General features: G+C 38.3%; 5 protein-coding genes across 5 annotated transcripts; 2 read left to right on the plus strand and 3 right to left on the minus strand.

Moving 5' to 3' along the window:
- Positions 1-762: 762 nt before the first annotated feature.
- LOC112087269 lies at positions 763-3,367 on the minus strand. The gene is made up of 4 exons (XM_024157293.1): positions 2,689-3,367; positions 1,937-2,586; positions 1,643-1,831; positions 763-1,356 (listed from the first exon to the last, which is right to left on the minus strand). The coding sequence occupies exons 1-4, from the start codon at positions 3,365-3,367 to the stop codon at positions 763-765; spliced, it is 2,112 nt and encodes a 703-aa protein (XP_024013061.1).
- A 1,649-nt stretch (positions 3,368-5,016) lies between these two features.
- LOC112087270 lies at positions 5,017-6,603 on the plus strand. Its single transcript, XM_024157294.1, has one exon. It carries the CDS (start codon positions 5,017-5,019, stop codon positions 6,601-6,603), a length of 1,587 nt encoding a protein of 528 aa, XP_024013062.1.
- A 6,962-nt stretch (positions 6,604-13,565) lies between these two features.
- LOC18020411 (ubiquitin-conjugating enzyme E2 28) lies at positions 13,566-14,066 on the minus strand. The gene has a single exon (XM_006403027.2). It carries the CDS (start codon positions 14,064-14,066, stop codon positions 13,566-13,568), a length of 501 nt encoding a protein of 166 aa, XP_006403090.2.
- A 1,319-nt stretch (positions 14,067-15,385) lies between these two features.
- LOC112087272 lies at positions 15,386-16,288 on the minus strand. Its single transcript, XM_024157295.1, has 2 exons — positions 16,147-16,288; positions 15,386-16,074 (listed from the first exon to the last, which is right to left on the minus strand). Exons 1-2 carry the CDS (start codon positions 16,286-16,288, stop codon positions 15,386-15,388), a joined length of 831 nt encoding a protein of 276 aa, XP_024013063.1.
- A 532-nt stretch (positions 16,289-16,820) lies between these two features.
- On the plus strand, positions 16,821-18,530 carry LOC18020412 (protein MIS12 homolog). Its single transcript, XM_006403028.2, has 7 exons — positions 16,821-17,122; positions 17,202-17,265; positions 17,351-17,470; positions 17,546-17,635; positions 17,725-17,863; positions 18,168-18,299; positions 18,392-18,530. The coding sequence occupies exons 1-7, from the start codon at positions 17,001-17,003 to the stop codon at positions 18,442-18,444; spliced, it is 720 nt and encodes a 239-aa protein (XP_006403091.1). The 5' UTR covers positions 16,821-17,000; the 3' UTR covers positions 18,445-18,530.
- The last annotated feature ends 2,394 nt before the right edge of the window (positions 18,531-20,924 follow it).

Here is a 20,924-nt window from a genome sequence, read left to right on the forward strand (position 1 = left end):
GATGAAAAGAGTATGGTCAGCTTGAGATTTTCGAAAACCAAGACCAAGTAGAGTAGAGCTAAACTTTAGAAACCACTGACGTGAAGCCTGCCCATAAAGAGATTTCCGGAGCTTGCAAACATCATTTTGTGGAAGAAGTTCCCCCTCTCTTGGTGTATATCCTGGAGGTAGTGACATGTATATTTCCTCGTTCAAATCACCATTGAGGAATGCATTGGAAATGTCTAGTTGAGTTAGACTCCAATTCTTAGCGGCAGCAACGACAAGCATTGTTCTCACAGTTGTCATCTTGGCTACAGGGGAGAATGTGTCTAAAAAATCCACTCCAGCCTGTTGTGTATAGCCCTTAGCGACTAACCGTACCTTGTACCTCTCTAAGCTACCATCAGAGTTGAGCTTAATTTTGTAAACCCATTTACAGCCAATGGCACGCTTTCCTGGAGGTAAAGAGACAATATCCCAAGTATGAGTACCTTCCAATGCTATGAGCTCTTCATTCATTGCTTTGAGCCACTCTTCAAAGTTCTTGGCTTGAGCAAATGATTTAGGTTCTGGATGAATGTTCATAGAACAAATGTAATCCTTGTAACCTTCTGAAAATTGGTCATAAGAGAGGTAGCAAGCGATAGGATAAGGGATATTGGTTTCAGTCATATTACAGTAATAGTCCTGTAAACACGCCGGAGTTTTGGTAGTTCTCTTTCTATCAGTTTAATCTGTACTAAAAGTTTCTAAAGGCATATAACTACCGGGGATATCATTTTAAGGAATATCAACCCTACTGTTACTAGAACCTAAAGAATCCAATACAGCATCAAAAAACGTAGTTGAGTAATCAGTCTGACCTGTGAAAGGAAATATGTCTTCATGAAATGAGACATTCTTGGAGATGTGAATCTTATTTGTCTCCATGTCCAACAGCTTATAACCCTTATATCCTGCAGGGTAGCCAAGAAAAACACAGGGACGTGAGCGAGGTTGAAACTTGTGTCTGCCTTTTGAAGAGGTTGAGCAGTAAGTTAAACAACCGAAGACTCTTAATCCCTTGTAATCTGGTCTTTTGGATGTAAGGACTTCATATGGACTTTTGTCTTGAAGTAATGGGGTTGGCAATCTGTTTATTAAGAAAACTGCAGTCAGGACGCAATCTCCCCAATATTCAAGAGGCACATGTGACTGAAACATCAGAGAACAAGCTACGTTGAGGATGTGTTGGTGTTTCCTTTCGACAACCGAGTTTTGTTCTGGTGTTTCAGGACATGAGTGATAGCTGATGATCCCTTTGCTTTTGAACAGAGCTTCAAATCGTAACTCTGGAGCATTATCAGATCGGACTGCTTTGACCATTGTTTGATACTGCGTTTCAATCATCTTCAAATAGTCAAGAAACACAGTTAGCACTTCGTCTTTTGTTTTCAAAAGATAGATCCATGTAACTCTGGTATGATCATCCACAATGGTCAAAAAATATTGATGTCCTTCAACAGTAGGCACAGAAAAGGCCCCATATGTCTATCTGAAGTAAATCAAAGGCATTTGCAGACATGTTGTTCTTGGAAATAAACGGAAGATGCTTTTGTTTAGCAAGAGGACACACATCACAGTGAAAAGATCCTTTATTCCTTTGTTTAAATCCAAGTACATGTATAAGAGAATCTATCTTTTGAATGGAGGGATGACCTAGTCTATTATGCCATAAGCTATAGTCAAGCACGACATTCGATATTACAGAAGACTGAAGAGCTGTAGAGTTATCAAAAACAGGTGCATCCAGTACATATAGGTTGGAGATTGCTTCACCCTGACCAATCATCAATCCCTTGATAGGATCCTGTATAACACAATTATCTTGATCAAACGTTACTCGATAACCCAGATCCTTCGTCAACTGACTGATACTCAACAGATTCAATCTGAAGTCCGGTATAAACAATACGTTCTTCAAAACAAGTTGATCACCTAACCGTACTGTTCCAAAACCAGCTATGTTCACTCCTAAACCAGTAGGCAAAGTGACTGATTTGTTCACAGATTCAGATAGTGATTCAAACAAGCTTCTATCATGAGAGACATGGTGTGTAGCACCACTATCTACTATCCAAGATGCAGTAGACAATTTGTTATTTGTTGACCTCATTACCCCAACAAAACATAATGTGGAAGATGAGAAAGCCATACCAGGAAGAGCAGTAATGGTTCCACTCGGTAATGAAGCAACTGATCCAGTGTTGACAGAATCTGCAGAAGGTTGAAGTTGCGAATTGAAGTATGCAATTACCTCTTGTATTTGATTCTTAGTCAATGTATTGATCATGTTGACTGAAGTTTGAGCCTGTGAAGTGGAATCATTGAGAGCCACCTGAGCAACAACAGGTTTGGTAGAACCAGAAGCTTTATCTGTAGATTGTTTCTGCTTGTGTTTCAAGTTTGGTGGATAACCGTGTATCTTGTAGCACATGTCCACACTGTGTCCATTGTAGCCACAATGAGAGCAAATAGGACGATTCTGCTTCTGATTGTTGAAGGTATTTTGAGCTGCATTAATGGAAGCTTGCGATGGATCAGGTGCAGAAACAGCAAAGGTAGCTGCATTTTGAAACGTAGAAATGTTTCTTTAGCTATGATCCTGATCCAGCAAGTTGTATATTTCCGAGAGCTCAGGGACGTTTTTCTTCATTATGATCTGACTGCGAATAGTAGCATAAGATTCATTCAAGTCAGCTAAGAACTTGAAGACTTTGGTGTGCTCAGCCTTTGTATCAGTAGCTTTGCAACATGAACAATTGTGGCAGGTTTCAACACAGTTTGCTCCATCTAATTCATCCCATAGAGTCTTCAAGGTGGTGTAATACGATGCAAGATCCATTGAACCTTGTTGCAACGACCAAATCTGCTGAGATAACTGATAGGAGCGAGGTATATTCGTGATATGAAACCGAGCCTTTAGATCCTTCCATATTTCAGATGCATCATTGAAACGGAGGATAATTTTGTAGATTTGCTTCGAAACAGAGTTTAAAAGCCAAGATTTCACCATTGAATTACAGCGAGACCAAATCCTAAAGTTTCGATGAGCTTCGTTTGGACGAGCAATGGATCCATCAATAAATGTCGTTTTGTTCTTAGCATCTAGAGCTATAGACATTGCGATACGCCAATTATCGTAGTTACTGCCATCGAGAACTTCAGAGATCAAGGAAATACCAGGATTGTCGCCATTCGTCAAATAAAATGGAGAATCTATGTTATCTGGCGATTCCAACGATGAGATTGGAGAATCGGGAGCTGAATCTTCAGGATTAGAAGATTTTCGGCCTGACGATGTTCCTCGAACAAGGCGGCGTGTAGGTTTGCAAGCTATAACCATTGTAGAAGATATGTAGGTCGAGATTTCACGATTTTTAGCGATTCTTGGCAGAATGACCAAAAATCAATCGGTGAAATTCGAAGAAAAGGATTAATCGGCGAGAATCGAATGATTAATCGAGGTCAAAAGTAAGCAGAAGAGAAGAAAAGGAATTGAACACTTGAATTTTCGTGACTCAAGAGCTCTGATACCATGTTAGTGAACAGGAATCGAGAGGAAGAAGACGATGGGAAAAGATTCTTATTCTCATTATTGTTGAAATGTTGTTACATATAGAGTGTAGTATATGAACAACTAACTACCCGGTTTAAGCCGGTTTACAACTGATACATGGTTAACTCCAATATCTTCCTATACATATGAACTAGTCAAGGTATTGTCTCATTTTTCTTCACTTCTCTACTATATCCTCAAGAAGTAATACTAAAGCGCTAGTGAAAAATCTCAATCATCATGAAATTGAAAGAGTTTGGAATCCTCAAAAGATCATCTAAGAGCTGTTTCGTAATATCCTGGATGACGACTAAAACCCTCTTCTTCATCTAGTGACTTAGAAGGCATGAGGCTCTTTCGCTTTTAACGAAAACGACATGTCGACTCTGTGTTTTGGTTCAGGTTACGAACCGACGGTTTTATACCTGGTTTGATGATTTCTGTACCTGGTTCGCTCTTTCTTAACAGGAAGAAATTCTCGTCTGCCAGTAAGTAGTGTTGATTTATTCTACCCTGCCCAAGTTATTCTCTCATACCAGCGGTGGTCCCCTTTCCTTTTAATGAAATGTGTTATCCCCATATTACCCTTAACTGTGAATTAGGAAAATGAATAATCGACCAATGAGAATTAAGAATGTTCAGCCAATCATAAGTCTTGGTGGGAATTGTCGACCAATAAGAAAGAACGAGATTTCAGCCAATAAAAGCATTTCAATGAAACTTGTTATCCCCATATTGCCCTTTTTCTCGACAATTCCATTAATGGAAAAGCCCAACAAGAAGCCCAGTCCCCATATTGGTCGGGCAATAACTAAAATGAATAATTGGAATTCATGATAATTTCAACCAACCAAAAGTGTTAATTTCAACCAATCCAAAAGTGCTAGAAGGAAATGTCGACCAATAGGAAATAGGGAAGTTTCAGCCAATTAAAACATTTAGGACCAAATTTTAACCCAATCAGAAATCAGGTCGATCTTGGTCTTATTCTACTTTCCTGGGTTTGCTGAAAACTGGGTTTGCATCGTTTCGTTTGCATGCAACATCTCCTCTCTTTAGGAAATTCGACGGGGCTTTTACTCTTCCATTCCAACGCCGAAGGACGAGGTAAGTTTTTCTTCATCCTCGGCGTCTGTATTTTCTTGTGAAGTCGCTAAATGATTGGAAGCCCAGGAACAATTGGGTTTTGGATATAATTTCGATTTACAAAATAGGGCAATTCAGAATGGGGAGAGTTAATTTTTTTATTCACATTGGGTCGCATATTCTCTTTTAATTGACTGGTGAGGTTTAATCGTAATGAGATTTATTTTGTACACCAAATTCGCCGATTCAGGATAACTGGGGGACAATTTGGTTATAGTAGGAGTTTTCGTATAACTCAGAACAATTGGTATTAATGAGTTAAGTATATATATTTTTTTTTTCAGAACACAATGATAACAAACATATTGTTTGATTATGGAGGACATTATTCATGTACCGATGATAAATGGATTTCAAGAGAAGGTTCCATGTACGGTATAATGTTTAAGACATCAGGCTTAGAGGAAATAAGCTATTCCGATTTAGTGGGTAGGATATGCAAGAAGGTTGGGATAGGAGAATCATCCACAAAGTTGAAACTGAATTATATTCCAGTAGTAGTGCAAACGAAGAAACAGTGGTATATTTTGGATGACGATGATCTCGGTATCTATCTGACGTCGTTTGATAATGAGGGACGCAGAAGTGTCTTGTATGTAGAGGTCATCAATATAGATGGAGTGTCTGAGGTGGCCGAGCAAGTTTCACATGTAGAGAGGGTAAGTCTTGTTGTTGTGAATGTCAAGGAGGTGAGCGCAGCTAATGATATAGCGAGTGATGGCGTTTTTGTCGGCAATGCTGAGTTTAATGATGGTGCTATTGTTATGTACACAGGAAACGGTTCAACAGAACAACAACATGTGCCAGTAATGGGGAATGACGAAGGTGTTAATCTATCTCGTGAGAATGAGGAAAACGGTGGAGATCAAGATGACATAAGTCAAACATATCGAATGCTTGATATTATTGATCATCCAGACTGTGTAGAAGAACAACGTATTCAACGTGAATGGGCAGACGGTTTGAAACTAAGAGTTGGTGCAGAGTTTAGCTGTAAGCAGGAGCTAATAGATTTAGTTTACAGAGGTTCTCATAAACATTGTTTTGGCATCACTGTACACAAGTCTGATAAGAAACGATACTACGTGAAATGCGGTCAAGCTGAAACTGGATGTAACTGGTATATAAATGCCGCTAAGACAGCTCAGTCACATATTTTCACGGTTAGAGTATATAGGAAAATGCATTCCTGCTCTCGGGCTTCTGCGTGTACTAGCAGCAAACGAAGGAAAGGCACAACTGGGTTAGTTGCAGGCGTTGTTAGTAAAACTTACCCAGGTCGATTAAAACCACCACATCCTAGAGATATCATGGCTTTGGTTCAAACTAGAGGTCGTGTGGAGGTATCATACTCTACGGCATGGAGAGGCAGACAGAAAGCTATAAGTTATGTTCGTGGTACTCCAGAAGAGAGTTTCGAGCATCTGCATTCGTATTTGTACATGATAGAGCAGTTTAATCCTGGTACGACATCAAGTGTTGAAGTGGATGAGTTAGGAAGATTCAAGTACCTGTTCGTCGCTCTGGGTCCTACCATAGAAGGGTTTGCGGCAATGAGGGAAGTGATAATTGTTGATGCAACTTTTTTGAAGAATGGATTTGGTGGATGCCTTGTATTTGCAACAGCTCAGGATCCGAATCATCACCATTATCCCCTTTCTTTTGGGGTAGTTGATGGGGAAAATAATGATAATTGGAACTGGTTCTTCACTAAACTTAAAACCCGTATACGTGACAGTTCTGAATTGGTGTTTGTTTCTGACAGGAATGTAAGCCTGATCAATGCAATAAGGGATGTGTACCCGCAAGCTAAGCATGGTTATTGCATTTATCATTTGGCCCAGAATGTGAAAAAGAACGTTCGGAGAGAGAAATAATTAGTTGTAGGCAAGTTCATGGAAGTTGCGAGGAAGTATACAGAGGCTGAGATTCTTGTGGCTTATGATCAACTGGGAGAAAAGTATCCGGATGCAATTACGTATTTATGTAATAGTTTTCTTGAGGAAAAATGAGCAAGGTGCTATTTTCCGGGAGAAAGGTACAACATCGACACTAGTAACTGTGTAGAGTCTATGAACAGCGTGTTTGATGATGCGAGGAAGTATGCTTTATTACCTATGATGGATGCCATCTTGTCAAAGGTATCTGAGTGGTGTAACAAACATAGGAAGGACGCTGCTACAGCACCTGGAGCACATAAACTGGTTCCCTATGTCGAAAATGTCTTACACGGGAGAGTTGAAATTGCTCAGTCCCTAAATGTGACTGAGCTGAACTCGTTTCTGTTTGAATACGCTGTGGTCGGTGGAGATGGGAAGACTTATCTGGTGAACTTGAAAACCAAATCTTGTTCATGCAGATGGTTTGATATAGACAAGTATCCTTGCGTCCATGCACTTACCATAAGAATTTTTATGGCCAGGGAAGATAGAAGTGAGGACATTCACTCGTATGATTTGTGCTCCAAGTATTATACTACGGAATTGTGGGCACTTGCATATGCCAGGACGGTATACCCTGTTCCTCATCTTTCACAATGGGTAATTCCAGATGATATCGAAAAGAAGACTGCCCCAAAACAACCTGAGGTCCCGAAAAAAGCTGGAAGAAGGCAACAGAGAAGATTTGCATCGGTTGGAGAGCGTGGGCCAAGGCCAAGTAATAAGCGTAAGAAAAGGCAGGGTAATACTGAGGATGGAGTCGGGAATGCTAATGGTAATACTCAGGGGAATGAAGGCATGGATCCAAATTTCAATGCCAGTAATCCTGAAGAGAATGCGCATGGTAATACTCATGGTGGAGGCTGGTGGCAATATTTCAATGCCAGTAATCCTGAGGGTAATACTCAGGGTGGATCTAGTACTCAGGACAGATGACAATTTTAATTTGTAAGCTTATTAATAAATTGGTACAATTATGTGAGAATAAATTGGTACAACTACGTGAGAATGCTATGTTTCATTTCATAGTAATTCAAATAGTTCATAGTAATATGGAGTTGACTAAACAGTTCATACTAAAAAACAATAGAAAATTAGTTCATAGTAAAAAGAAGTTGACATTCACTACAAGCAGAATACAGAGTTTTTAACTAATCAATAACACAAACATAACTAGTTCCAACGGATATGTAGCCATTCCCAGCTAGTAGTCAGTTACAGAAGTAGTAAATTCTTCGCACATTGGTAATGCATGTAGAGGAAGCAGAGCTCACAGCACTTGTTGTAGTGCTAGAATCGACATGCAGGGAAATCGGTCAAGACTGCTGGCAGATATTGAAAACCATCATTCACCATTATCAACATAGTGTTCATTACTTGATCCCCCAGTTCTTCCATGTACATCATCCGTGATTTCCAACCATCGATACGGTCTAGGATTTCCAGGCCCCTTGGATAGAAACCATATGCGGTTGCGCAGATTGCCATCATGACTGTCGCAGCATCAATTTCTGCCTTAGAGGCCCGGTTAAAAAAAGGCACCGAATTGTCGATCTCAACATCGAGAATCATCCGGCTCATGCCACGAAGGTACAACGCGTATGGATTACCATGACTGACTGCCAACTCAAAGAAGTCCGGGGAGCAAGCAATTAAACGGGGGTGCTTAATGAATTCAGACAGGTTCAACACCTTGATGACTTCTGGATCTTTCAACATCTGGCTTAGAACCTTCGCTGTACAATCAAATGAAACAGCATCAGCAGCAGACTCTCTCCCTACCCTTAGGAATATATCAATCAACACATCTCGTAGCTGGAAAAGCACGTTGTTTGTCATTCTGACGAAAACTTAAAAGAGAGGGTTTTGAAATTTGTATAGATAAAGAGAGAGAGAGAGAGAGATATCTTCAAGTATGGATTTGAATATGTATTTGAAATTTGAAATGTGGTGAAATAACGGAACCTATTACAAATTTGTAATGGATAAAAAAATAAAAATATAAAAAATCAGAAGCATTGTCAGACGGGAAAAAAAGAATTTCCGGAGAAAAACGTTACAACTATATTCTCACAATAGTTAACCATTTTAATTTGTAATTGTATGAATAACTTGGTACAACTATGTTCAACTATTTTCAGCTCTTGGTTTTGGGTTTGCTTGTTCCCTCGTCCTAAAAATAAAGAAAACTCTATGTGTCCAAGGGTTTTCTAACAATTATGGAAAACGAGTGAGAATGTTCTCTTTCATTTCATCGGAAAATGAGCTTCCATGAGAAATAGACACATATCAGTTACAATCAGTTACTTTTTACTTTATCAGATAAGGGTTGTGGGCCAGACACCGTAAGTGGAGTAGATGACTATACCTTTATAAGACATGACCTTTTTCAGACATTCTCAGTTAATATATTATTAAAATATATGAATACATTCTGTGTTGGTTCTAGGTTGCGGTATTTATCGGTTCGGTAAACCAATCTCAAATTACAATAACCATGAAATCGATTTCATATAGACCAAATTATATGAAATCGATTACATTCTCGTAGATTGTATGCATAGTTATGTTATGATTAACATTTAAACTAGCCAAAATAAGCAATTTATAAATCTTTGAACTTTGAAACAAGTTTTCTCATAATACACATCATAGTTCTATGAAGAGTTCACGATGAGTAACTACATAAGGCATCGAATAGAACGTAAAAAAGCGAAAACGAAATCTGATTACATGAACATGATGGGGCAACAAATTAAGTAGTACTTGTGAAAAGTTCAACTACATAATTACATATTTAATATAAGTAAAACTAGTTTTTTGGTTAAAATCGGAAATGTACAACTACTTGAGAGTGTGTATAACTGGCATACTACGTACAAAAACGTATCAAACCTCATATGAAGAAATGACATGTGTCCACGCGTTATTGGATATTAGGTATTGGCGGCGGCACGTGAGCGAATTCCACACGTGAGGGACGGCCCCATTTTCTGTGTGTAATACTTAAATAATATTATATTTCCCTTTTTCTCAGTTGTAATATAATTCCAATTTGAATTTCCCCCCAATACCCAAATTCAGCAAAATTCGAACTTCCCCCCACTTCCCCCCCATTTTGAATTTCATTTCACATATTTTTATTCTGTCTCTCTCTCTTGGGACATTCCTCTCTCTCTTTCAAATTTTGTGAACTTCCTTTGCTACAGCGACTATGGACCCGACCTACAGCGACGAGAAGAGAAACAAGAAGCTTATCGACCGCCTTTACCACGTAGCCGATGTAGAGTTTGGGATTTCAACAGTTTGTCCATGTGGTGGAGGAATCATCCAGGAGATTTGTATAAGGTTTGAATTACTTTAATTTTCTGGTTTTAGATTGATTTAAAATTCCTGGGTTGAGTGTATAAGGTTTAAGTTTATGAATTGTTGTGTAGAACGACAGCTACCACTTTAGGGTAAAATGGGATCACACTGTCGATGATGAGATTTCTAGGCTAAAATGTGAGATTAAGGACCTGCGCTCGAGGATTGCGAAAATGTCAAACCATGAATTTCAAATCAAGCAAATGCGCATGGAGCTGAACAACAATGCTGAAGAGATTGCAAAGCTGAAAGGTGTATTGGCGGGTTTAGGGTTTTATGTGTAGAACTGATACAGTTCTTTAACAATCCCGTTGTTCTTTAACAATTCCGTTGTTTAATGAATCCTTGTTTAATTCCCAGATTATTTCATTCGCAGACTAAGAAGTTATCTTATCCTTAATTTCTGATAATTTAATTTTACCGAGTTATGGTTTGACAAAGTACTCTTAGTTGGGCTATATTATACCAATTTGTACTACTTATTATAATTTCAAGAATTTGCACGTAGTTGGGCCGAATTATACCAATTAGTACCAGATTTTAAGGGTTCTCAAAGTTACACGTAGTTGGGCCAAATTATACCAAATAGTACCAGTATTTATGGGTTCCCAAAGTTACACGTAGTTGGCCTGAATTATACCAAAGAGTACCAGATTTTATGGGTTCCCAAAGTTACACATAGTTGGCCCAAATTATACCAAATAGTACCAGATTTTATGGTTTACCAAAGTTACACGTAGTTGGCCCGAATTATACCAAATAGTACCAGATTTTATGGATTACCATAGTTACACGTAATTGGACCGAATTATACCAATTTTCACCAGAGATTTAAATTTCCCCAAGTTGAACGTAGTTGGGCCTTATTATACCAAATTGTACCATAACTTATAATTTTTTTAAATAAATTTGCCCTGGACGAATTAACCCCATGTAAACAATTATAACGAATTCTATTATTTAGGGTTTCTTCATATTGTACGGTTATTTCACATATTAAAGAATTAGTTTCGTAATACTTACCTCACTACAAGAAAAGATAGAGTTAGCAACGACTTTTTACAACGAATTATTGTCGTCGCAAATTAACGATGAATTAACGACGATTTGGCACACAATCGTCGTTAATTCGTTGCAAAAAAATCGTTGTAAAACCGTCGCCATCTACGACGTTTTTACGACGATATTTTGTTTTTAGAAATTAATAATTTTAAAAAAAATAAATCGTCGTAAAATCGTTGCAATTTACGACGATTTTACGACGATTTATTTTTTTTTTTTTTTAAAATTGTAAAATTGTTTTTTTTAATTTTTTAAAAAAATTGTTTTTTATTAAAAAAAAAAATCAAATCGTCGTAAAATCGTCGTAAATTACAACCTTTTTACGACGAATTTTTTTTTAAAATTTTTTTTTAAAATTTTGTTTCAAATTTTTTTTATTAAAAAAAAAATCAAATCGTCGTAAAATCGTCGTAAATTACAACGATTTTACAACGATTTCATAAAATATACAAAGTCCCACATCGGTAGTTTTGGAAAATTTGTTCTAGTATATATATACCTACTCATAACTATTAAACAATCAGTGTATCACTATCATCAGAGTAACCACCGCCCACCACGGATCACCAACGGCGACCACCGGCGACCACCACCGGCGATCTGAGTGGATCCTTACTAAGATGGTGCAGGAAGTGGTGGATGAAAAAGATAAACAACTTAGGAGGCTGGTGTTTGAATTTTTCCTCCAAATTTTCGCTCAGTCTCCTAAGTTGCTCATCTTCTCATCAACCACTTTCTGTACGATCTTAGGGTTTCATATCGAGAAGGATAAGTAAGCGGTTTTTTCTAAAAGGAAATGAAAGGTTGGGGTGATGAAATGAGAAGGAGACTAGGGTATTTAAGGATAAGTGGGTGGTGGTTGGTGACGCCTGTATGCGCTACAATTATAATGTAAGACTGGTACAACTACTAAGCCTGGTAAACGATATCATTTATTATCATTAATGTATTGAAAATAAAATAAAAAATTCTATTCCAAGTAATAATTAATGTTGGAAAAGTGAATAATAGAGATATCATTGTAAATACAAATTAAGTGAAAATATCAAAATAAAATAAAACAAAAGTACAAAATAAGAAAACAAAAACATATCTCAAGAAGATGCGGCCGTGCCATTTTGAGAGAGTTCACTTGATGAACAGACAGTTATTTAAAATTAGGGTTTCTGACAAGTCGAGAATAAATAGATGTTACAATGAATTAAATGAAATGAAAGAAATGAAATGAGTAGTGGGGTATTAAATGAAAATTGAGGCGTTAGTTATTATCATTAATCTATTTAAAATGGGATTATAAAATTCATCGAAACACGACTACTCGAAAAACAATTTATTCATTGAATCTAACTGCTTCCTTTACTCATTCTCTCCTTGACTATATATATATATATATATATATATATATATATTCCTGATCTTACCCTGGAGATCACATAAACCCTAAATGTCGTCTTTCAAAAACACATAAACCCTAAAATAATCATCAATATCTTACTCGCTGATCTCAGACTCTTCATCAGATGAAAAACCCATCATACACCTTAAAAGCAAGAAGGATGGGTATTTCATCTGATGAAGAGTCAGATCAGCGAGTCAGATCTTACCCTGGAAAAATGTCGTCATTAAAAAACACATAAACCTGAAAATAATCATCAATCTCTTACTCGCTGATCTCAGACTCTTCATCATATGAAATACCCATCGTACTTACACCATAAAAGCAAAAAGGAAGGGTATTTCACTTGATGAAGAGTCAGATCAGCGAGTCAGAGTTTGGTCAGCGAGTTTGGTCACCTGATGTTGCAGACTGGGAAATACAAGGTTTAATCTTTGTTCAGGCAAGAAAAACATGAATACAAGTATAAAGCGTTGTTTGGCGTTGATTGCTCATGCTTATACTTGTAATCTTGTTTTTTTTTTGCCTGAACAAAATTAGGCTTTGTAGGATGCAAAGACGATGTAGGTTTTTGTATTCAGTTTTTCACATTTGGTTTTTGGTTTACAGTTTTTCATTTTAGAATTTTGGATATCTTCGTTTGTAATTTTTGGTTTAACCTCAGTTATTTTAAAAAAATATTTTTAAAGAATAATTACTTTAAATAAGATAATAAATTCCTGTGATTTACGCTTATCCATTATGAATAAAAAAAGAGGTGTCTGCTTGATGACGTCTTCACGCGTAACCAATATAAATGAGGCTATAATGAGTGCGGATTCTCGATGTAAAACTGGTCCAACTACCAAGTCTTATCAGATGTTAGGGTTGCATGTAGGTTATTAAAACATCAACGTTACGAGACCCAAAAGTTTGTGAAATATTTTCATTAATCACAAAAACACATAATAATATTAATAACCAAATAAAAACATAATATAAACATACAGAAAACATAATAAGAAGTTCAACGAAAACTAAAAACAAACATAAAAAAACACAATTATTTAGAGTCTTTTCCGCCATGGATGTTATGTTAACCATCCATGGCGTGGATCTTGGTGAAGCTACGTGCGAGTTCCTCGTAGCTTGCCCTGTCTTCCCGATACATCACCGCCACCTCCTCCCTCACGACGTCGCCTTCCGCCACCAGCGGATGCAATAGCATCTGGGCCAGACTCATCAGCATCTGGGCCACAGATGTCGTGATGCACCACGTATCAGGCATGAGCATCGGATGGAAGATGTTGCCACGATGGCTCACATTGGGGTGGAAGATAGGGGTCCGGAAGTGCACCTTCGGTGGCTTCCAGGGGAAATCCGGAGGGAAGATGATGCAGAGAAAGAAGACACCCCCTTCGTAGGGAGTTCCCTGCGGACCGGTGATGGTCGCCGTCCACACATACACGTCATCTGCCTCCACACCGGCGGAGTATATGGGCGATGGGTTTCGCTGGAGGTCAAGCAGGTATCGACGCATCCAGTACTCGGGACGTGTTGATGACGCCGGACGAATGTTGTGAGCAAAGTGGACCATTTGGGGAAATTAGGGTTTTGAGTTAGCAAAAGGAAAGATAAGATTTATTTTTTTTACGTTTAGGGAATGTTTCTTTCTCTGCGATGGTGTTATGAGAAGGCGAGGGTGTGGTATTTATAGAAGAAGAAGTTAAGCGGTGGCATGCATTAATGGCGTCGTCTCACTATGGGATTTCTCTCACTATACAAATGCTGCCTTTCTCTATTCCCACACGCGTCGTTTCCTTTTAGATAACATAATTTAATAACGACAAGACAGTTACCCGAAAACCAAAGAGGAACAATATTTTAAACTGACTAATACCAAACCGAAATCCTCTAATTAAATATAAACCGATTCTGATAACAATAGCAAACCAATATCCTCAAAATAAATTTAAATTTTGCAAACAACACGATCCCACTATTTAGTTCTTAAAACAACCATAAATTCAAATCGACAGGATGAAAGAGTGAACATCTGAGACTGTTAATTCCTACTCTTCTTCTTCTTCTTCTCATGCTGCACCACCCCTTCCTCGACTGAAACACCAGATTGTTCCTACATGGTAACAAAGATATGTGGTTTATACTATAGTTCTACCTATTAGTATCAACTAATACCTATTACTACCAAATAATACCTATAGGTACCAAATAATACCTGAATTCCAGACCGTTGTCTGGTCAAATACTTTCTCACAACCGCTGCCTTTGTCTTCGTCTTCTTCTTTTCCTTCTTTGCAACCTCTCCTCCAACTTCTTCATTCTCTTCTTCTCCTTTTTTTTCTTCTTCTCCCTCTTCTTCTTCATCACCTTGTTCTTCTCCTTCATCACCTTGTTCTTCTCCTTCCTTATCTTCTCCAAGACATTCACTTCGAATTGCCTCTTTCACATAAGATTCAACGGACTTCAATCTAATATCCATGCCATTGATTTGGTCTCTCATTAGTTGGAACTGCTCATCCATACTCTTCTTCAACCCTTGAATCTGGTCCACAATCCCACTCGGCACTGGAGATTTAGACGAGGCATTCTTCGCTGGTTCAACTCGGTTTTTTCATCGTCCAAGCTCATATCCTTCCAGAATATCGGCTTCCCATCATCAATTATACGACTCGTCCAAGTATCAGGAATTGTATCACTGTTCTTTGGGTCTTCATACCTTTCCATGATACCAGCTAACATATCTTCCTCATCAGCAGATGGTTCCAAGATACTCTGGATATTTTTGGTATTACTGAGTGTTTCGTAGAGGTCCGACAGAGGAAATTCTTTGAGAGTGAATGGTCTGAACTTTGTCTTACACATCCGAGGACACTCTATGTCTGCTCCTTTAGCTTATTCTCTGTATGTGTCCTTCAGACAAGGTATTGCTTCAAAAGGTAGCAACTCCAAGGGAGTAACAAAGCCAGGAAATGTCCAAGAATCGGTTTCGACGACCCCATTGAAGTGCCTCAATGTATGTTCAATTTCCTTTAGATTTGCATCAAATGAATACCTCCCACAAGGAAATGTTCTACACGCATCGAGATCTTCTACCATCCTCAAGAATAAAGGGTCTACCGAGGGAGCTCCCTTCCCCGTCTTAGCCTTACCACCTAACACGCTTGCTAGAAAGTACAAAACACACATTCTTAAGCGATCAGGACCACCACGCATCTTTTCAAGCTTCTCTTTAACAACATCAAATGCAGGGACAGTTCCTTTCTTAAAATACTTCTCCTTAAAATCACTACTGCCCATCTTCTCATAATTCTTTGGATAATCATGACAGTCTAATCCAGATATGAGTGCATGTTCCTTAAGCGAATACCAAATTGGAACTCCATTAACAGCAAACCAACACTCTCTCCTCTTGTTTGTCTTTGCTGTGCGTAGAAGTAGCATCCACAACCTCTGAGTCTTATGGGTTGTATCCAAATACATGGCCTTGTGCATATGCCAAAAGTGCTTGAATTGAGGATGCTCGCTAAACCATCTTAGCTCCTCGGGTCTCAGTCCCAGTGACGGCGACTCCAGATTCTCCACTGCTTTGTGGATCTAACACCGAGTACCTAACTTTATTGCCTTGTTGTACTGATTTGGACTAAAATACATACTCAGCGATTGCATTAGCGGCTGGTTTTCCTCATCATTACGCGTTTGTTCATTACGCGTTTGCTCCTCAACCTCACTACGAAAGCGTAATGGCTCCCACAGCGTTAATTGAAGCGACTCACTATCTCCTCCAAATGATGTCATTACAGTATTTCTATGAAGTTAAGACACATCTAGTTATCACCGGGATCCACACATCAGTCAAATTTTATAGGTAATACTAATTTCAATTCCTCGTTCCTAAACCCAGGTATCAGACACTACAGATTCATTCGTAAGTCTTCTGCCTAAGATAAGCTTACAGTAAAACGGCAAAAACAAAGAAGAACGAAGAACGAACCTGATGCGAATTTGAAGAGAATAAATAGAATTGTGACCAGTTTAGAAAGAAATCGAAGACTCTTCGTAGTATCCTCGTAGTTGTATCTAATGGAACGAATTTCCCAGAAATGATTTACATTCGAATTTAGGGTTATTCAAATTTAGATTCGAAATCGGATTCAGTATAACTAACTGGATGTGGATATTTGATCCATGACTAGTTGGGTCAATCAATATTATAATGTTTTAAGGGTGATTGAGTATTTTCTCGCTTTTCTGATTTAAAAATAATTTAAAAATAAATTAAATTTTATAGTGCTGGTATATGAAAAATGGTGAATTAGTATATGAGGGTTTGATTCTTTTTAATATCATCAAATGTCCATTAAGCAGAAAAAATATTATATCTGACAATTCATTTTCAAAAAGACGTTGATGAGATTCAAGAAAATTCAAGTGATTCTTCTCAAATTCTCCCCAAATAGCTAAGCAATTAGGGTTTCTGAGTTCGAAGAGACTGACCGGAGGGAGAACAATGGAAGGCAGCAAAAGCGAGGCTGTGTTCGATTCCATGAATCTGAATCCTCAGCTTTTCATCAACGAAACAATCAACACTGTCAACGACGTCGTCGACGAAGCTTTTGATCTCTATTTCCAGTAATATCTCTCTTCCTCTCTCTCACTTGCTTGTTTGATTCGTCGATGCAAGCTTTTTTCTAACTTTTTACTTTTGCAGTGAAGCATCCAAAGCTCTCAAAATCGAAGGAGGATCTGATGATAGGTCAGACGAGTTATCAAACGTGAGTTTTATAGTGCTTGATTTCGGTTTATTCTTCTTAATCTTCTTCTTCTGTTAAGTTTTCTTACTCTCTAATGTCTATTTAGGGTATGGATTGTGTTCGTGATATGATTCAATCTGTTCTGGATGACCGCTTGGATATGTGGGAAGTCTTTTGTATTAGACACATTTTCGCAGTTCCTGAAGAATATATGCTACCAGAGAGTGTGAGTCTACATGTCCTTCATTGTCTCTGTCGCACGCTTGTAATGTGATTTGCTGAATCCTTTTTTGTTCATCAGGATGAGTCGTCTGTTGACAATATCCAAGATGGGTCATATGATTTGGAGTTGGATGCACAGTTGGATTCTCTTAGGCATAAGCTTACTCTAGTGAGACAAAACGGTTCTGTCTTCTGATACTTTGATCATTGTTCTCTTACGTTTTGATTTACTAAACTTGAGACACAACTTTGTTTCAGGTAGGAGAGAGGTCTGCTGAGCTTAACTTGGAGCTCCAGGCTCTAGAAAGAACCTCGGCTTCGAATGAACAGTCTACGAGACTAGTTAATGAGGCTTTGCGGGTTTATGACGAATCGTCTGTGGATGATATGTTCAAAGGTAATCAAGATGCAAACTTCATCTTAGCCTTTGATGTATTGAGATCTCAAGATTCACTTTAATGGAATGATTTGGATATTATGTTTCCAGATACACTGCTAGCTAAAGTTTGATTAGTGTCCTGATCTCACTTAGAATATAGTTATGAAATCTCTTTACCATCTTCTGAAGATATACTGATGTTTGCTCTGATGGGGTAGTGGTAGTGGTAGTCTACTGTTTTGTTAAGGAAACCTTTGTTTGTTTGATTGTTCATAGAATAAATAGAGACGACTTGCAATCTCAATATATTGGTTTTCTGCAGAGATGGCAGAAGTGGCATCAGAACTTCGTGCAGGGATCGATAGGCTAAAAACAAGAAGAATGAACGCCGTTGATAGCGATAAAGTGGAGAGGCTAAAGAACGATGGCAAAGAGTTTCCAGCGGCGACCTCCGGTAACAAAACATGACATTGTTGTAGTGATGGCGAGTTAGAATAACTAGTGGTCCATGCTTATTATCTTCCTTCTTTTCCTGTGGTTTCTCAGATGGAAAGCTTGAAGACCTTGAAAAGTTTCTGGCCGAAATAAGAAAGATGTGAAAATGGTTTAACATTTTGTTTCTGAACTCTGCCGTTTTGTAAATGACTATCTTGACATCTTCTATAAAGACAACGTCGTTTCAGGCTTACCAAATGGTCACTTCTTCTCGTATGAACTGTTTTTTTTTTTTAATATGCCAAAGTAAAAAGAACAGACAGAAAAGATCCTAAGCTTTTCTAAATAGAAAACATGGAAACAAAGCTCATTTGGTATATGTGAATCTCTAACTTTGATTTACATTTGGGTACGTATTGTCCAAAATAGTACACTTTAAAACTTTTGTTCGAGATTTAGCATCATTAGTTTAAATTACTAATAATATCACAAAGTTAATATAGAAATCCTTTTCTGATTGGAAAAACTAACCCCGGGAAATAGAGAACCCAGACAATGTTTTGATTTTATTTTGATTTTATTTTCGGTAAACAAAGTATTTTCTCATAATCATTTGTGATGTTTTCGGAATTTTTAATTTGGTGTGCTAGATATGAAAAAAATAACCTAATTTTTGTGTCATTTTAGGGTATTTCCCTTTACGACATTTTGTCTCGTATACAAAAAAAGAAAATGTAAGTTTTATATGTGCTTATTAGCTTAATGAAGATAGACAAGTGTTCAACGTTATTTTAACAAAATAACTAAGACCAATAGTCGTTGTTGTAAAGAACCTATGTTGATGCTGCATCTGGTCCCCCTGTTTTAAAAGATTCGACCTTGAATCGAGCGACTGATCTAGATGAACATAACGAGATAGTACTTCACAATGAAGACATCAGAATTATTGAGATCCCCGGGCAGACGAGGACGTACACTACAAGAAAAACACTGTTTTACAACGGCCAAAATGGTCGTTATTTCGTCGTAATAGCCCTATTACGACGGACTACCGACAATTTCAAAATCGTCGTAAACTCATCGTCGTAATAGACAAATCGTCGTACAACCGTCGTATACTCTACGACGGTTTCTTTTCGTCGTAACATCGACGGAAAAAGATCGTCGTAAATGCGTCGTACATTTTACGACGACTTTACATCGAATTGCGTCGATTTGGTTTTCGCCTGGACCGTCGTTAAATCGTCGTTAAAAATCGACGTAGGATCGTCGTAAAATATACGACGAAATTTTCGTCGTAAATCAATCGTAAACTATTTTACCATTCTGTCGTAAAATCGTCGTAAAACACGGACGTATAGTCGTCATATTTGTCGTCGTACATTTTGGTCGTAACTTTGTCGTACTTTTTACGACGAATATACGATGGTTTAATAAAATAATAATAATTATATTACGACGATTATACGATGTTTTATATAATTGAAAAAAAAATAATTCAAATTAAAATTTAAATTAAAAAAAAATTAATTTAAAATTTAAAATTTAATTAAATTTCAAACTAAAATTAATTTTAGTATTTACAAAAATAACCCTAAAGATCTAACTCTAAATCTAAACTAAGGTCGATTCCGTCACCGGCCTGCTCCCCATCATCTTCCACATGTTCTTTGCTGGGTCTTCGGGTTGAGGTTACCGCCGCCTGATCCCCGGATCTTCGGTTAGAGGCTTCCGGCGCCTGATCTCCGACTCTAGGAGGATCAACCCCGAGAGACCGGAACATCTCCTCATCCGTCTGCACCGGTGGTTGCCTCTTAGAAGATGACCCGGCAGACGATCCGACAACTCCATCAGCCCGCAGCCTGTCCAACTGCGCCATGAGCACCGGGTTGTCGGCTCCCATGATCTCGAAGAGACCGTACAGCTGGTCGATCTTCGTCTCGTAGTGGGTCCGCATCTGATCGATCTCCTGGCGGATAACCGGATCCGGAGCCCGGACGTGACCAGTCGCCGTAGCTGCCGGGGTATCACGGATGGATTCCATCCCTAATACCCGCCTCTTTTTCTTAGGGGCAACCTGAAAATATTGAAATAAATTATGGTTAAAAATTCAATTAGGGTCGATTGGACCGAGCTACCTCCGGGAGACGTTGGACGCGCCTGCTGAGTGAGTTGCGTCTGCCGCTCCTCGATCGCCGCACAGGCAGCGTTGTAGATATCCTCCGCCCGAGGATCCGTGAATTCGCCGTTCCGCTTCTTATGCGTCTCGGCGAAGACCTTCGTCATCGGAGGAAGTTGTCCCCCGTTTTCTTCGACCTACAAAATCAAAATGAAAATATTAATAAGAAAATAAGAATTAATTATTTAAAAACAAGAAATTAATAATTTAAATTAAATTACCATCATAAGTCATCTTCCGGCAAAAGGAATCTGGCCGGAAGTGTGCGGGACGTTCTTTTGATTTCCCGCATCGTCAGTAGCGTTCCTGAAAAATATATTCATTAGAATGTATTATAAGAAGGAAAACACATAATGTAATTATTATTTAAGTTAAATTACCTAGATCTGGAACACTTGGCGGCAGTAGTCTGGTTGTGCGGATTCAACTAGTACTGGACCAGACCCCGCCAGACGGTATTGGCCA

The sequence above is a fragment of the Eutrema salsugineum genome, unplaced genomic scaffold, assembly GCF_000478725.1.
Source record: "Eutrema salsugineum unplaced genomic scaffold, Eutsalg1_0 scaffold_18, whole genome shotgun sequence".
In the NCBI taxonomy this organism is placed as follows: Eukaryota; Viridiplantae; Streptophyta; class Magnoliopsida; order Brassicales; family Brassicaceae; genus Eutrema; species Eutrema salsugineum.

What these genes read in the sequence shown, in the direction of transcription:
- LOC112087269 (XM_024157293.1), bottom strand. Translation starts at nt 3,367, where the DNA reads ATGGTTATAGCTTGCAAACCTACACGCCGCCTTGTTCGAGGAACATCG. An exon ending in ATCTTATGCTACTATTCGCA is followed by an intron (nt 2,587 to 2,688) that starts GTCAGATCATAA and finishes TTCAAAATGCAG; the next exon opens with CTACCTTTGCTGTTTCTGCA. An exon ending in AGATAGATTCTCTTATACAT is followed by an intron (nt 1,357 to 1,642) that starts GTACTTGGATTT and finishes ATTGAAACGCAG; the next exon opens with TATCAAACAATGGTCAAAGC.
- LOC112087270 (XM_024157294.1), top strand. Translation starts at nt 5,017, where the DNA reads ATGATAACAAACATATTGTTTGATTATGGAGGACATTATTCATGTACC.
- LOC18020411 (XM_006403027.2), bottom strand. Translation starts at nt 14,066, where the DNA reads ATGGTCCACTTTGCTCACAACATTCGTCCGGCGTCATCAACACGTCCC.
- LOC112087272 (XM_024157295.1), bottom strand. Translation starts at nt 16,288, where the DNA reads ATGACATCATTTGGAGGAGATAGTGAGTCGCTTCAATTAACGCTGTGG. An exon ending in GCCGCTAATGCAATCGCTGA is followed by an intron (nt 16,075 to 16,146) that starts GTATGTATTTTA and finishes TCCACAAAGCAG; the next exon opens with TGGAGAATCTGGAGTCGCCG.
- LOC18020412 (XM_006403028.2), top strand. Translation starts at nt 17,001, where the DNA reads ATGGAAGGCAGCAAAAGCGAGGCTGTGTTCGATTCCATGAATCTGAAT. An exon ending in GGTCAGACGAGTTATCAAAC is followed by an intron (nt 17,266 to 17,350) that starts GTGAGTTTTATA and finishes ATGTCTATTTAG; the next exon opens with GGTATGGATTGTGTTCGTGA. An exon ending in GTTTCCAGCGGCGACCTCCG is followed by an intron (nt 18,300 to 18,391) that starts GTAACAAAACAT and finishes GTGGTTTCTCAG; the next exon opens with ATGGAAAGCTTGAAGACCTT.